This window comes from Oryza glaberrima, chromosome 4 (assembly GCF_000147395.1).
Source record: "Oryza glaberrima chromosome 4, OglaRS2, whole genome shotgun sequence".
Lineage (NCBI taxonomy): Eukaryota > Viridiplantae > Streptophyta > Magnoliopsida > Poales > Poaceae > Oryza > Oryza glaberrima.
The window spans coordinates 7641085-7657500 of record NC_068329.1 but is presented as its reverse complement, the minus strand read 5'-3'; the positions used below and the strand labels follow the sequence as shown (position 1 = coordinate 7657500).

Here is a 16416-nt window from a genome sequence, read left to right as displayed (position 1 = left end):
TTGGACTAAATAAAATATAATCATAAAAATAACAATATAAAACAACAAAAATAAATTCTACTGGAACTATAATTCAATATCATAAAAGTAATATAACAAAATCCCTATTTTTTTCATTCAGCTATAAATAATTCAATATTATAAGTTATTACAACAATTTTTCATGGATCAAATAGTGCTAAAATTAATAATGTAAATGAAAAACAACTGAAATTAGCTAGACATTTTAAAACTTATTTTAGCTCATAGATGAAAATCCGATCCATTAATTTTGAACATGTAGTTATTTCATTGGTGAAAGGACCTTAATGTCGCTTAGAGGGGGAGTGAATAGGCGTTCCTAAAAATTATCACAACTTCATAGCATATTAGAATGATGAGAACTTTCGGTTCAAATAGGAACTTCCGATATGAGATTAGAAGTTTCGGTCTCAACCGAAAAATTCGGCGGATAATGGAATAAAACACTAGCTATGAACTTGTAGCTCAAATAAAGAAAATGTATATGAATCAAAAGGTGACAAATAAGGTATCTAAACAAGATATAAGGTCAACAACTAAATCAATTAAGCATGCAAGTAGATCGGGTAAAAACAAACTCAAGCACAATATAAGAGAATGCACAAATGGGCAAACCAAGAGAGGAGACGCATGATTTGTTTCCCGAAGTTCGGATCCACGGATCCTACATCTCCGTTGAGGAGCCACAAGGGCCGGGCCTATTTCAACCCTTTCCTCACGAGATTGCACAAATGCACTCCTCGGTTTCACTCTTGATTTATTCCCTTGCGGAGGCGAAATCGAAACCTTCACAAACTTTCCGTGGCACACCACAACCTTGGGTGCTCACCGGCGACGCCTAGCCGTCTAGGAGACCTTAGTCCCCAAGAGTAACAAACACAATCGAAGATTTGCTTGCTATGAACTCGAGTGCTCAAAGTATGCAGTGAAGCTCACTAGCTCTCAACTTCTCAATCACTCAATCTAACTCTTTCCCCTTCTCAAATCCCTCTCATAAAGAGGCACCACAAAGGATGGAGTGAAGCTCACTAGCTCTCAACTCCTCACTCTCTCAATCCAACTCTCTCCCCTTCTCAAATCCCCCTCACAAAGAGGCACCACAAAGGTAGGGAAATAGGCATGCCTATTTGGCTTTGGATGTGTCTAATATTCCCCAAGAGCAGCCGCAACTCAAAGGAGGGGTAGAGGAGTTTATATACCCGAGCCTCTCAAAAACTAGCCATTGGAGGCTAAGACTGTAATTTTCGGATTTTCCGAAAAGCATTTTCGGACAAGTCCGAAAATCTATAGAAGCAAATCTCATACTCGCAGCCATTTTCGGAATGTCCGAAAATTTTCGGAGATTCCGATAATTTTTCGGACTTTCCGAAAAGCGCAGAGTAAAATGACTATAACTTTTCTCTCGGGGTCCGTTTTTTATGAACTTGGATTCTATGGAAAGCTCACTCAGAGGACTACCCAACTCAACAAAAAAAAGGTCTAAAACCACTCAAAGGATAGGTTAAAGCTTGGGTTTCTCTCAAGGTAGCACTATGATAGGTCCTTTGAGCACTGAGACATACACAAACACCTCGACGTTGCATCCCTCTTAATAGTACGGCATTCCTAAACTCAAATGTAAATAAGAAGAGAATTATACCATTAGGAATGCCATTTTTTCATCTTTCTTTCATCGTCTTGAGGGACGCCAATGCCGATACCGTTTCACCATATATTCTTCAAATGATTGATGCGGTTACTTGTAGCTTCAAATGGTCTCGCATGGTCCATCATGACAAACCCATCACTCGCCCTTCACCACCGGATTTGGTTCTTCGGCGCCAAGCCCCTTGCTTGCCCTTCACCACCGCATGGTCCATTGCGACAGAGCATCGCTTGCCCTTCACCGTCTTGCCATAATAGCCACTTTGTATCACACATCTTCAATATCTTCACTTTGTCATTCTTGGTATTGTTAGGTGTAATGATATCACTTGAGCATCAACACCTTTGTAATCCTTGGGACCTATTTCTTTCATTCAACTCAATAAAATTATTAGTCCCAATGATCCGGTTGTCAACTGTCACGCCCAGAAATTTAGCCCAAATTTCCAGACTATTTCGTGTATTAAATCCCTGTCCAGGACCAGCCAGGGTACACAAAACGACAAGTAATATACAGTTCCAAACGTAAATAAAGCGTAAAATACTTACAGAAGAGGCACTTAGTCCTCACACCGAAACAAAAGCAGCAGCAACGGAAAAAGGCGATCCTAGCGGGGCTTCAGCTCCACTCCACAGGCAAAACTCAACTGGGGTCTGAGCCTTGGTCTTCTAACTTCGTCTTCAGCTCAGAAGCACTACACTTCTGAAAAAGGGGGAAATAATAGCAAGGCTGAGTACAACCACCGTACTCAGCAAGCCACACCAACGATGCAGACGTGCAAGGGGATACAAGGATGGTTTGTGGCTATTTGCATAAAGGCGGTTGTAAAACATTTTATTGAGCAAAACAGTAAAACTGTTGAGTAATTAAAGTAACATTAAATCTCCACTGATCAACGCTACCACGTTGAACAGGCCCAACCAACCCACCTGAACTACAGTGTATTGGGTCGATTTATTAAGATGGGACTAATCACGGTGAATCTGGTCGACCGCTCATAACCGCGGGCACGGCTATTCGAATAGTTTTACTCTGATCAGAGGTGTACAACTGTACCCACAAGACACAGCCCCACGACACGTTTCCATGTGCCGACATGCCACCACGACATATCGGAAAGAGGCCGTGACAGGACCCTTCGCATAACCCCCTCTAGCCAAGCACACCACACCTCAGGTTTCACCCCCGTCCCCGATGGGCAACGGGCAGTCCCCTCTCGTGCCTAGGTGAATCCGGAAGCGACAGAGGCCGTCGCAGGGCCCGTCCCGCTCCATCACGCCCACCCTTGCCTGGATGCGTCGACTAGAGGAAAGCTACACTACAAGCCCAGCCGTTGCCCACGCTGGCTTGTGGTAAGTACGATAAGTTCTTCCAGGGCATCCCGCGAGCCGGTCCTTAACTGCCATGGGTGCGACTAGCAAAACCATGCACCCACAGCCCACCATTCAGTCGCATTTTAGTTGGGTAATTACGACCATGAAGCATGGCCAGATGTCTCGAGCACGCAGCTCATTCTAATACTAAAAAGGTCTAATACTGTAATTATCCCATCAACTGAGCTAGTGGTAATTAAGCGTGGCTAAGCATACAGTTCTAGCTAGGTCACATAAGTAACATGAGCTAGTCGATTTATTACCCCCGGTTGACAAAGGACAGATATCAAGTAAACATGGCACAAGCGAGCAGATAGGTAATACCTGGATCCCATGTAATTAGTAAAACATGCATATTTATTTGCAAACGGTAAAACATTTATAAATTGGGATCAACATGCTCAAGGGGAATGTGTGACTTGCCTTGCTTCTTCACTTTGATCTTCCGAACTCTTTTCCTCGCGACCGCGGACTTCCGAAACGACGGGAACTACACGCTGGCACGCAAAACAAGGAAAAACTCTTATAAAAACCAAGGGAACAGTACATAAAAAGTAAACAAACATGTAGAGCTCAATTTTAGATGAATTTTGCAAGTTGAATGGCCCAATTTGGAGTTCGTATGAATTAGATATGAATTTTAGAAGGTTTTGAGCCATTTTAATGAATTTCTAGAATTATTACCGATCTATTGCGCAATTTAAATCAATTATGACGTCATCCGACGGGGGAGAGGTGGTGCCGGCAAGCGGGCCCCACCTGTCGGTGACTCATGGGTGGCGGGCGCACCGTGGACCGAGTCCACGCACGCGCTGGTCCGCGGGCACACCACGTGGCAGACACGTGGCGGCCACGACGGACGGCTAGCGGAGGTGGCGCCGACGTGGCGCCACAGAGGCACCGACGCGGGCGGCACGGGAAGGCCACGTGGACGGCCCAGATCGCCCCGAAGGGGGATCGGGCGGCCATGGGTGAGCGGGAGCCGGCTCACCGGTCGGCCGGCCGGGAGCGACGGCGCACGGCCCGATGGTCGCCGGCGACGACCACCGGTGCGACGGCACGCGCGGGAGGCGAAGAAAAAGGGGGGAAAGGGAGACGAGACAGAGGGGGTCCTCACCGAGGGGCGCGGCGACGGAAGGCGGCCGGCGGAGCTCGGGCGGAGGATGGCGGCGCTGCTCCGGCGACAAGCGGCGCCCGGGAGGAAGCGGACGAGGGTGGCCGCGACCTCGCGCGGCGGGAACGGGCATCGGCGACGGGGAGCTCGGATGAGGGGAACGCCGGGCTTCCTATCGACGCTGCGATGCCACTGGAGGAGGACGTGAGGCCGGAAATGGTTTGGAGCGGCGGCGAGTGGCAGCCGGAGGCGGTAGGCGGTGGTAAAGCTCGGGTCGACGGTGGAAAGGTGGTTGCGGTGATGAAATGGGGAAACGGAGCGGAGGCCGGGGTAGAGCTTGGCACGGCGTTGCCGACGACGCAAACGGCGAGGTGCGGCGACGACTAACGCGGCAGTAGCGGCCGGCTGAAGGCGGCGGCAGCGGGGAGAGAGGTGGTGCACGAGGCGGCGGCGTTCCAGAGGCGGAGAGGGGAGATGGAGTAGAGGCCGGGCTGCGGCACGGCGCCGCGAAGCCGACAGTGGTGGCGGATTGGCGCGGTGGTGGGTGGAGCGGCGGAATCGGCCGGCCGGAGTTCGCCGGAAAGCGGCGGTGCGCGGGAGCGGCGTGGGGAGGGCGGTAGGGAGGCACGGGGAGCTCGGGAAAAATGGGGAAATGGAAGAGGGGAGGCCGAGGATGCTTTTTATAGCCTCAAGAGTCGACGGGGAGGCCGGTTGGCGGCGGATTTGAAGGGAGAAAGGGGCGCCGGCGACGCGGTTGAGTGGGCTCGGGGTGGCGGCGGTTTTCGCGGGGAGAGGTGGGGGAACGAGGAGGACGTGGGCGGCGAGGTCCCACGGACGAGCGCGCGCACGGGGTGGAGGAGGTGGGCGGAAACGGCGGCGTCGTGGGGCGGCTCGGGCGGCCATGGCGGCAGTTGGAGCTGGAGGAAGGGGATGACAGGTGGGGTCCACGGGTCCCACCTGTCGGAGAGAGAGGGAGGGAGAGGCCGGCTGGGGAGGCGGAACGGACTTGAGGGAGAGAGAGAGCCGAGCGGGCCGAGGGAGGAGGCCGGTCCGAGAGGGAGAGAAAGGGGCGCCGGGCCACGGGAGAGAATGAAGACTTGGGCCGAAAATGGCCCAAAGAAAGGAAGGGGGCTTTTATTTGTTTTCTTTTTATTTTAATTGATGCAATGATCTTTGTGCTATTAAAACTATTTCTCAAGCTCCGAAAATTCACGGAAAATTCCGGAGAGTACATTAGGGCACAAAGAATATTATAAAATATTCCCGACCAATGATTTTTAAAAGGAAATTTTAATTTCCTCCATAATTCCACTTGATTAAATTGGTTTAACTTTTATTTAATTTCTAGAAAATGCATTATTAAATGATTTTTAATCCCGAACGAAAATCGGGGCGTTACATCAACCTCCACATGTTGACCAACCGATCGCATGTATAAAAGAATATGAATAAATGATGAGTATTAATCAACACCACAAGTGTCATATACTCAAATATATGTTCAAATGTAAAGATCCCAATTAAATGACGGTGAATAACTTGGATCGATTACATGCATAACTAAAGTATAGGATTTGCTCCCTCTAAATGTATGCATACAAAATATTTGTGTGAAGCAAGAGTATGCATAACAAGATATTAAATATTGAGAGCTTATCCTATACAAGAATAGAAGGCATTCATCAAATATAGACAATAAAATAAAAACATACCTTCATCATCTCCATGTTCTCAATGTAAAGAGACTAAACAAGATATGGCTCAAACAAAACATTAGTCTCACATGCTTATGTAATCACATGAAAATATTATATATGAATATATCAATATGTGCACGGGTAGAAAGAGTGATACATATAGCTTGATCTCCATGCATTTCATCCCTGTGATTTAGGTACACCATCAATGAACTTTTCTCTCTTAACTCACATGAAGTCCAAAAATCACCTCTCACATATTCCACTTTCATATCCATATGAGACTAGTAGACAAAGAAATGCTTATAACAATGTTAGTCTCATATAATTGGATTTGTCATTAATCATCAAAACCAAATTAATGGCACTTGAACTTTCAATTGACATAAAATATAATTCTTTTGTTCTATTCATATTCCTATTGTCTCAATATTATGTGAGTGTAGCCCATGAACTGGCTAAATCTGCCATGCGTACATTCGGCTGTTTGGCGTATGCATGCTCCCTCTTGCGTAATTAAGATACTAGCAAATGATTTTGTAATTAGATGAGTAATAAATAAAGCATTATCTTCCCCCAAAAAAATGTGAGTGGTCCAAGAGCAAGATTAGGTTACACCAAGAAGGAATAGTGTCTTCATCCATAGATGGTGAAGGTTGGCAACGAAGAAAATTAGAACAACATGAATACGACTGGCAACGATGTGGTACCAATAGAGATAGAAATGGCAACTGCGAGCTCTGATGGTGAACACAACTGAATGAGTGCGTCAAAACGCGTTCCCAAACAAGGGATTTTCATTTTCCTTGAACGCGCAGGAAAAACGAAAGATGGATAAAAAACGAGTAACACTCTTTTCATCATCTTCCCTAGCCGAAACAAGAAAAATTAAAATTGTATTAAACTTTGGGTAATTAGGATTTTATATTCATATTTGAGCATAGACAAGTAGTAGTAAACAAATCGACACAAAGGAGAGAACATATGTGGAGGCCCCACGTGAGCTCTCGTGTGGGTACCAGTGGTAAAAACCGGTATATTTATGAAGAAATAGGTACCGACGCCTTTAATTTTTAATTTGGAATAGGTATCAGTTAATTAAAAAACCAACACCTATAATATTATTTGTATATTCCTCTATAACTTTGTAAATATTTCTATTTATAAAATTTTAAACTGCTGGGCAAAGCTCTGGTAGTATTCCTGGTTAAAAAAAACTATAATATTATAGGTAAAACCGACAACCCTGAGAACCAAGCCTAGCCGAGCCGGGCTACTCGACCCACTCACGAGTGGATATGGAGAGGGAGGGGTGGAGTGGGCATCCTTATCCACTCCACTCACATCCTCTCTCTCTCTCGACAACGTTGGCAGGCGAGCGGCGCCCTCCCTCACCGTGAGCGACGGCGCCCTCCCCACCGTGAGCGACGGCGCTCTCCCCACCGCGAGTGGTAGTGATGACGCCCTCCGACACCATGAGCGGAAGCGGCGGTGTCCTCCCCCATCGCTTGTAGCAGCAGCGAAAGCGCCCCCCTCTCACCCCTCAAGATCCGACGCCGCCCTCCCAACAACGGCGGCGGCAGTGACTTCCCTCGGGCGGATCCAGCGACGATTACGGCGTTGGCGGTTTCCCATGGTGGATCCGATGGCGATGGCGGCGTCAGCGGCGTCCTGCCCGTGGATTCGGTAGCGACGACGACGCTATCAACTTCCCGCGGGTGGATCCGCCGCGGGAAGCCGGCGATCTGCTGGGGATGACAGCATCGCCGGCTTCCCACGGCGGATCTGACAGTGATGGAGCCGCTGCGTATACGGCGGCAACGACGGCGCCTTCCCGCGGGCGGATCCAACGGTGACGATAGCGTCGGTGGCTTCTCAGCAATGTTTTTTAGTTATTCTTCTGGTTCCTTTTCTCTTTCCCTGGATTGTCAGATTGGATTTTGTATATATATTTTTTATTTTTGTTTTATCTGTGCATGTGGGAACGCAGACGATTTGTATTAGTAGAAAATCGGACGTGCTTGTATGGACGAAAAATTAGCGCGGAATTGACGGACGAAAATGCGGTGACGATCAAAAAGTTATAACTTTTTTTTAAGTAGTGACGATTGAAAAGATAAGATATTTCCAATTTATGATTATATATAAACAATGGCCCTGTTTGAATCCGGAGGGCTATTAAATAGCCCTCCGGAATCTTGCTATTTAGGAGTATTAAACATAGATTCCTGTCAAAACCCATTCCATAACCCCTATGCTATTTTGCGAGACGAATCTAACGAGGTATATTAATCCATGATTTGCTACAGTGATGCTACAGTAAATAGTCGCTAATCATGGATTAATATACATCATTAGATTCGTCTCGCAAAATAACTTAAAGGTTATGGAATCAGTTTTGTCGGTAACCTACGTTTAATACTCCTAAATAGCAAGATTCCGGAGGGCTATTTAATCCAAACAAGCCAAACAAGGCTAATGTTGTGGCAGCAGTGATACGTGTAGGAGTCATGACGAATCCTTCTAGGTCCAAGAAAAAAAAGAGCAACAGAAAGAAGCTTTAAAAAAAAAAAGAAGAAAACCTTATCCCTAATCCCCTCCAACCCTTCGACTTATCCTCCCAGCCGCTACCAACCACCCAGGCCACCGAGCACCACCCGTCCATCCCAATCTCGCTTCCACCGACCAAGCGAGTCGCCACCGGCTCGTTCCTCAGCCTCCGCTTCCGTCTTCTCTACTCCTCCCATCCTCCATCCTGAGCGTGTCCTCTCCATCAAGCTCTACGCCGTCGTCGTTGGCCTCCGTGGCGGCGTCGAGCCCGCTGGTGTCGCCGAATGCGAAGCCCCGCGTGCAGCCGAAGCTCCCGCCGAAGACGAAGCTGACCACCATCACCTTTAGCCCCCACCACAAGCGTGACTACCAGGTCACCTGCACCAACACCGGCTGCCGCCCCTGCGTCGTCTCCTGCCCTTCCAACTGCCCCAACATGTGCCTCGTCGCTTGCGCCTACTGCCTCACCTTCTGCCCGCCTCGCGCTAGCCGCCCACGGTGCCTGTTGTCTGCACCGATGCCGGGAACACCACAACGACGACGGTGAAGACGAGGAGAACACAGGCGACGGTGGCCATGGCAACTATGGATCTAGCACGGGGTGGCCAGCAAGGCGGAAGTTGGCGATGGGTGAACGGCAGCAAGCAAGATAAAGGCCAGAGACAACCCAATATTGAGGTCCCCCAGTAGCAGCAAGCCTAGGTAAATCGATCTTGGATGGATTGCAGTTCCCCGTTGATCCCTCTGGTGATTTTATTTTGGTGGATTAGAGTTCGATTCCGGAGTTCTTCCGTGCATCGCTCTGTTTGATTTTATTAGGATAGATTAGAGTGTAATTCTATCTACTTTATCTTTGCGAGTTTGGAAATTTGGAATCTATTTTATGTTTGCGAGTTTGGAAATTTGGAATCTGGAACCATCGCTAGCTGCGGGTGTTAACACCAAAATTTGGAAAGCCCGAAGTCATCATCGGCCTATTCGGCCTAAATACAGTATCGGCTTCAGAGTCTTGGAATCGACCGATGGGAGTTATAAAATCGCCAGTAGTTGTGTTCTTGGTGGAGTTGGATCAATTAAAGGAAATTTATCTAGAAGAGTCCGAGTTCAAATACGATGCAGCATGACAAGTGTTTCTATTAATTAAGAATAGTTTATCTGTTTTCTTTTATCTTTAGGAAGATGTGTTTAGTATCTGATAAGCACTTTATGTTTTCCTTTTATCCTTAGTAAAGTTTCTTTCTTGTCCTACAAGAACTGTATCTCCCCATGAGTATAAATATGTATACCCGGGGTCATTATAAAATATCTCTCAATCAATACAACTACTCTGGGCGCATCGCCACCCTCTTTTCTGAGGTTTTTACTTATCATTCGGTGGAATTTGGTACCTGACGTGGGGTTGCATCGGTTCAGTTTGATCTCCGGCGAATGGGTAAGTCCTACGTTCCGCCGGGGTTGGTGAATCTATCGTCTACATCGGCGTCGTTCAAGGCTGCATCGCTCCGATCTCTTGGATCGCTCTGGTTTGGTTGATATATTTGCCTACCTGATATCTCAATTCTATCTCTAATTGCATTGTGTTTAGAGACGCATCGGTTTAGTTGGAACTGTCTCGGTTAGGTCTGATCTTCTATCTTAGCCGATATATCTCTACAATCACAATGTTGTTCTGAATAGATTTGTTATATCCATAACATTAGACAGACCTATCGGCTCATCGAGTATTAGATTATCATATACAATCTCGTGCTGCATCGGTTAGGTTCGACCTACTAGATTGTTGTTGATAATATAAATCTTGTTAAGCCGATAGGTTCATGCTAATATTTTATCGGGGTGCTAGCCGATAAGTTATCTGGACGTTGCATCGTCTTATAAGGATTGCATATACATATAAATTGGATTTAGCCAATGGTAACAAAGGTTTCATCGATCTATCTAATCTTATGGATTTTATAACATCATATCTCCAGCCGATGTATGCTTTAACCTTCGGATCAATATTTGTTATCATATCATTGTTAGCCGATTGGTTTCCATTGGATTATATTGTTGTTATTTATCATCATTAGCCGATCGCCTTTATATCATTATCTACATTGGACATATAGCCGATTGCTCAAAACCCTATCGCTATCGGTTGGTATCGACATCGGCTAGGATTGCTCCATCGCTTGTCAGCCGATCGGTTATTTGATCTACTATTTACATATCTTTTCAGTTGCATGATCAAACTGACTGGCACGCTCGTATCTCATCGAGTCTTGGACCTGCACTGGAGCTAAGCAGATCTCCCAGGCCAGTGTGTATTTTTGGCGTCAACAGCGGGTTATGCACGCGAGACCGAGAAGGCGCACCACGACGGACAAAACGGATTGTGATGATTGTAAAAATATGAATATATATATATAAATATATATATATATATATATATATAACCCGTGCGTTGCACCGGGTGAAGTCTATTTTGATCCTATTATTGTTATATGGTTTAGTTAAGATAAAATTTACTACGGGAGTTCGCTTGGATATATATATTTTTAGAAAATCATGAGCTACAGTTAGGAGTCCGATCGTCTCAAGTTAGCATACGAGTTTTTTAAATAGATTTCTTATATGATTCCTTCTGAATTCCTAAAAGTGAACGATGTTAGAACCAAATCAAATACGGATATTATTTCCAAAAGCAAACGAACTTAAAAACCGACTCATACACAGATGATGCACCAAAATACCGGCAAAAATATCTTTAATTTTTATAATAGTAGAGAAGAGATAGAGATAGAGATAGAGAAGAGATACAGATTAAAATCAAAACATAGAATTAAAACTAACTCAAACACGAATGACGAACCGCGAAAACATCTTCACTTTTTATAACTGACTCAAACACAAATAACGGACCGCAGAAACATCTTCAATTTGTATTTTCAAAAGCAAACGAATTTAAAAACCGACTCATACATGGATGACGTACCAAAATACCGATAAAAACATCTTAAATTTTTATAATAGTAGAGATAGAGAAGAGATATATATATATTATAAAACCCAAGCTGAAAGATGCTAATAAAATTGGATGGAACCTCGTGCTTTGTCTTGTGGAATATATACATGTTAATCTTTTCTACTGACTTTTTTACATGCATGTTAATTTTTGCGATGCACTAGTATTTAGGGGTGAAAACGGATCGGATTCGGACGGATAATAGCTATACCATATCCTAAACCATTTTTTTTAAATGGATGCGGAGTGGGTGCGGATGATGTGCGGATACGGATGTGGAGTGGATTATTTCGGACGCCGGATTCGGTGCGGACTCGGTTCGGAAACAAACAAAAAGTTGTCGGATGTCAAGTTTGTATTCAGTCCATATAATAAGAGGGCGCCAATACAATTAGCCGTAATACGATGGCAAAATAACATCTAAACATGATCTCAGCTCTCTAGGAAAAACCAACCAAAACACATCAATAATATAATTTTGCTTAATATAACACATCCAGAAAAATAATCCAACATACATCCATCACTGGTCATTGTCACTGCATTGCTTAAAATTTAAGGGCTTATTCGGATCACGGGATTGTAAAAACATAGGAATAGGAAAATCATATAAATATGATAGGAATGCATATGTAAAACAGAGGATTGAAAAACACAGGAATTCTGTAGATAGGATTGATAAACATGTGTTCGGATAGACAGAGGAAAAACGCAGGAAATGGAAAAAATAAGGTAGGAGTGGATGTAAATTTTCTTTTGTTTCTCTATTGATTGCACAGGAAAGGAATGTTTCCTCTGATTTTCCTTCGGATTGATTCATGTGAACCGAACGATAAGGAAAGGAAATATTTCCTATCTACAGTATTCCTCTGAAAATCCTCTAAAAATCCCTCAATCCGAAAAGGCCCTAAGAATGTAAGTCATCACTCAGTACGACATGCATGCAGCATACAGCCTACAGGCATACAGAAGTACAGCACAACACACAACATAGTTTTTCCATAGGCATACAGGAGCACATCACACAGCATAGTTGTTCCATAGGCATACAGGCATACGGCAGATAGCAGTCAACAATGCACACATGCACACACAGCCACACACCAACATGCTCTTCAGGTCTTCACACTTCTGGCGGTAGCGCTAGTAGCCTACTGCCGGCGGCGGCGCCACCAGCCGAGCGGCCGGCGCGTGTTGGGGAGAGCAGAAGACCGAGGAGGAGTGGCCGCCGCGCTGGGTCGCCGTCGCGCCGCCACTCCCCTACGACTGAGGGCTGACAGGAGAGAGAGAGGGATCTGGGGGAGGAGAGGAAAGATTAGGTTACGGTTAGAATAGATGGGCCTGAAAGTTGTTGTGTGGCCTGAAAAGTTGCGGATTATCCGCCAAACACTATATCGGATAATCCGATTAAAAAATTGGATAATCCGCATCCGTCGGATATCGTTGATACCATATCCGTATCCGTATCCGGCCGAATATCTAACAACCCTTACCATATCCTCACATCGGACGGATTCGGAGCGGATCGGATCGGATAATATCCGCTCCGTTTTCACCCCTACTGGTATTTACTACGCTTCCATGTTGAGCTATCAGATTATAAACCCGTGCTAGCATGCCCACAGACTTATCAGGTATAGAACGGTCGCCCTGAAAGTCTGAAACCATGGGAGCTGTGGTTTTTTGGCCGATCCCAGACCAGCATCAATACTCCCAAAGTCCCATACTCCAGAGGAGGCAGGCACCCACAGAACTTTCGTTGCCGACGGCGGCTGCAACCGGAATGTAGCCGGCCTGTGTGCTACTTCCAGCCACAAGCAGAGGCCGCGACATTAATCTCACAGGAAATCTAGTCGTCTAGTAACTCTACTGCCAAATCTTGATATCTTGAAAGCTTTCAATTCAGCTTGCAATATATCAATACCTGTTCCCCTTTCCTAATTCCTACCCTTCCTCCTCGTGCTACAGCCCTGCCGTTCTTTGGGATGATGATGATGGTGAGATTGCCTGCTATGTTCGTGATCTGCATCTTGGCTGTTCCGCTGCTGCCGGCGCTCGGCTCGGAGCCGCCGTCGACACCGGTGCCGACCGTTGGCGTGACGGCGGCGAGCCACCTCGTCGGCTCCGGTGGCCACAGCTACTTGGACGTCAGGTTGTTGCTCTATGCCTCTATGCATCATTATTAGTATTATTCCATTCTCGGTGTGTCCATAAGTAAGTTAATTGATTAGCTAATGGCGCATTGCGACCCACCAATCTCGAAATGGACCTGCAAGCCAAGCGAATCTTGAATCCTTCGCCATAAGCTTCTGTTATTTTTTCGTCCCAAATTTCCAGTTCAGGCTTCTGCACATGCGGATTTCGTTTGCGGTTACCTTGATTCTGACATAACCCAGTAATAGGATCTGCTGCCAAGCTAGATTACAACCAGTTTCTTGATTTGACCACACTAGAATTAATCATCTCGTAAGGAATGCAGACGATTTGCCGCCTATGATGAATATGTTACCCTTCTCAACCCATCCATCGATTTTTCTTAAAAAAAATGGTATATCCACTGATTTCTATGAATTGAAGGACTATCTAGACCGTTTTATTTTTTAACCAACTGCCGTTCAACAGGACAGAAGAGGAATTCAAGAAGGGACATGTGGAGAATTCTCTTAATGTGCCATTCCTCTTCTTTACCCCTCAAGGCAAGATTCCTTAACTTGCTTCCCTAGTTTTGTCCTGCCCTTCATTATACATATTTTCTAAGAAAAAAAGATATATCAAGAATTCTTCTTCCAGGAAAAGAAAACTGCACACTTTAAGAGTGATATGCCATTGTTAGCCTGAATTGTATTACGGATTTAACCTGTTATTGAATCATCAGGGAAGGAAAAGAACACAAAGTTCATAGAGCAGGTGGCATTGCATTATGATAAGGAGGACAACATAATTGTGGTATTACTTATGATTTGTCTATACATATTTAACTAGTAATATATAAGACAAAATATCTGGTTTTATATTTATGGACCTTCATTTAGTTTGTGATTACGTTTGTCCATTTTTTCAAGGGTTGCCTAAGTGGAGTAAGATCTGAACTAGCATCTGCCGATCTCATAGCAGCCGTAAGACCTCTCCCCCCTTGAGCGCTCCTGTTGTTTCTAAATCTGATTTATATATTTTAACTTAGGACTTTGATATTCATAAAATTTTGTAGTAACTTTTTTTAGATAATGGGAAATTGTTAGAGCAAGTAAGTACGATACTTTTTCTCCTGTGTCCCTCAATTTAAGTAGGTTAAACATTGTCTGACGGGTGAAAGACTTGAATAGGTGAACATAGCATTGAATTTGGTGGATAATAATAGTGTTTTATATGCATGAAAAAGATAGAATTTGTATGTCAGGCGATTTGCCTAATGCAATCCTAATTTTACTCCTAAAATTACATTTGAGCAATCTGTGTACTGAATATTAGAATTTTGCTCCCAACTAAACTTTAATTCCGGTATTGTTCTTATTTTGTTATGTACAGGTTCTTGGATACTGTGACTGTGACCATCGTACAATCAAATCGATATAAAAACACTAATGTTAATAGTAAATTAGAATTGAACGAAATGCACGCGAAGTTAGCGTAGGCCATGAGAGATGGATTGTGGTTTCTCACATAATAAAGAGTTAATTTAATCCATGCCATTATAATCAGCAGCACCTCTTAAACAGTTTGGTAAAGGAATAAGTTCATTTTACACCCAGCTTTAAAATGGCTTATTTAACATATTTGTGTTATGTAGTACTCCCTCTGATCAAGATTACATGACGTTTCCGACAGCCAAAACCTATTAAGCGCAATTCATTTTGTTTGTTCAAAGCATCAAATAATATCGTCCGGAGGTAGTACTATGACAAACATACCTTGGAGAAAATTTCCTACTTGTATTAATAAAGGAGGAACTTAAGTGTGTATTTACAAGGTATGCCCAGGACACGTGCACAAAAATACTGTTCTCACAAAGTCTGCTTCTTGGTCGCTGCCACTACTCTCTCTGTGATATCCACATTTTTTTTCTGAAAGAATAAATTAGGGTGCACATAAGCTTTCATATTTAACAGTCCCCTTTTTCAGATTCAGTATCTCGATCATTCCCTTGTTAGTTTCCTTTGTTTATGTCTCAAACATTTGATATGGAAACAGGGATTCAAAAATGTAAAGAACATGGAAGGAGGTTACATGGCATGGGTGGAAAATGGCCTTGCGGTGAATAAACCTCTAGTGCAAGAAGAGCTCTAGTTTCAGTTATTGTATTTTTAGATAATGACTTTCAGTTATTGTATGACTGGGTGTTAATTTGATTTGTAGAAAGGAAAGGTATAAGAAAACAATGTTATATTATTCCCCAAGTAGAATATTTTATTTAGTTTGATATAAAGCAATTGTTACTATGACTCTTGCTACTCCTAGTCCTATGAGTTTGAATTCTCCTCTCTATAATATTAGCCAGCACATGCATCGACTGCAATAAACCTTTCTTCAGAGCCAAAACCATGTGACATGTTCCATGCATTGCATTTTAGGGTACTATTTAAAAGATAATACGTTGATATTTGAGTAATTCAGAAATCTGATAGCAAGAGAAAACAGTTGAAATACCCTCGTTTTATCTTAGAGTCCCAGTCCGGTGTTCTTTACCTATAGTAGAAAAAAAATCTGAACCATTAATCTCATTTGATCGAAAGGTTTGATTGAAAGGTTTAGATCTATTTCTAGTACCATCACACTTAAGAATTGTGGAGGTGTACTTTTATTCAGAGAAAGAGAAAATTATTTGCGGAGGGGTATTTTCGTCCTATCCACCAAATTGCGCATCTAGAGCCGACGCGGAGAGAACCCCGTGGCCCCGCCTCGCGACTCCTCCCTACCGCCACCATCTCTGCCTTGGACGACCTCATCTGCTCCACCGCCCTCGGGGCCTCCTACTCCCTTGCCTCCGCTGCACTCGCCGCCTCAGCCGTCCT

At 44.4% G+C, this 16416-nt stretch overlaps 1 protein-coding gene across 2 annotated transcripts; it reads left to right on the top strand.

Annotated features, from left to right (window-relative positions):
* Nucleotides 1-13034: 13034 nt before the first annotated feature.
* On the top strand, nt 13035-15947 carry LOC127769875 (thiosulfate sulfurtransferase 16, chloroplastic-like). 2 transcript variants are annotated; one of them, XM_052295536.1, is made up of 6 exons: nt 13035-13267; nt 13376-13559; nt 14030-14103; nt 14283-14353; nt 14470-14523; nt 15596-15946. In XM_052295536.1, exons 2-6 carry the CDS (start codon nt 13393-13395, stop codon nt 15689-15691), a joined length of 462 nt encoding a protein of 153 aa, XP_052151496.1. In that variant the 5' UTR covers nt 13035-13267; nt 13376-13392; the 3' UTR covers nt 15692-15946. The 2 variants fall into 2 exon arrangements, with proteins under 2 accessions (XP_052151496.1, XP_052151495.1); XM_052295535.1 differs by having other exon boundaries at nt 13035-13559; nt 15596-15947.
* Nucleotides 15948-16416: the final 469 nt, after the last annotated feature.

Bases quoted from the DNA above. Each gene is read 5' to 3' on its own strand.
- LOC127769875 (XM_052295535.1), top strand. From the start codon at position 13,393: ATGATGATGATGGTGAGATTGCCTGCTATGTTCGTGATCTGCATCTTG. The intron at 13,560-14,029 runs GTTGTTGCTCTA...GCCGTTCAACAG, and splicing joins CACAGCTACTTGGACGTCAG to GACAGAAGAGGAATTCAAGA. The intron at 14,354-14,469 runs GTATTACTTATG...CATTTTTTCAAG, and splicing joins AGGAGGACAACATAATTGTG to GGTTGCCTAAGTGGAGTAAG.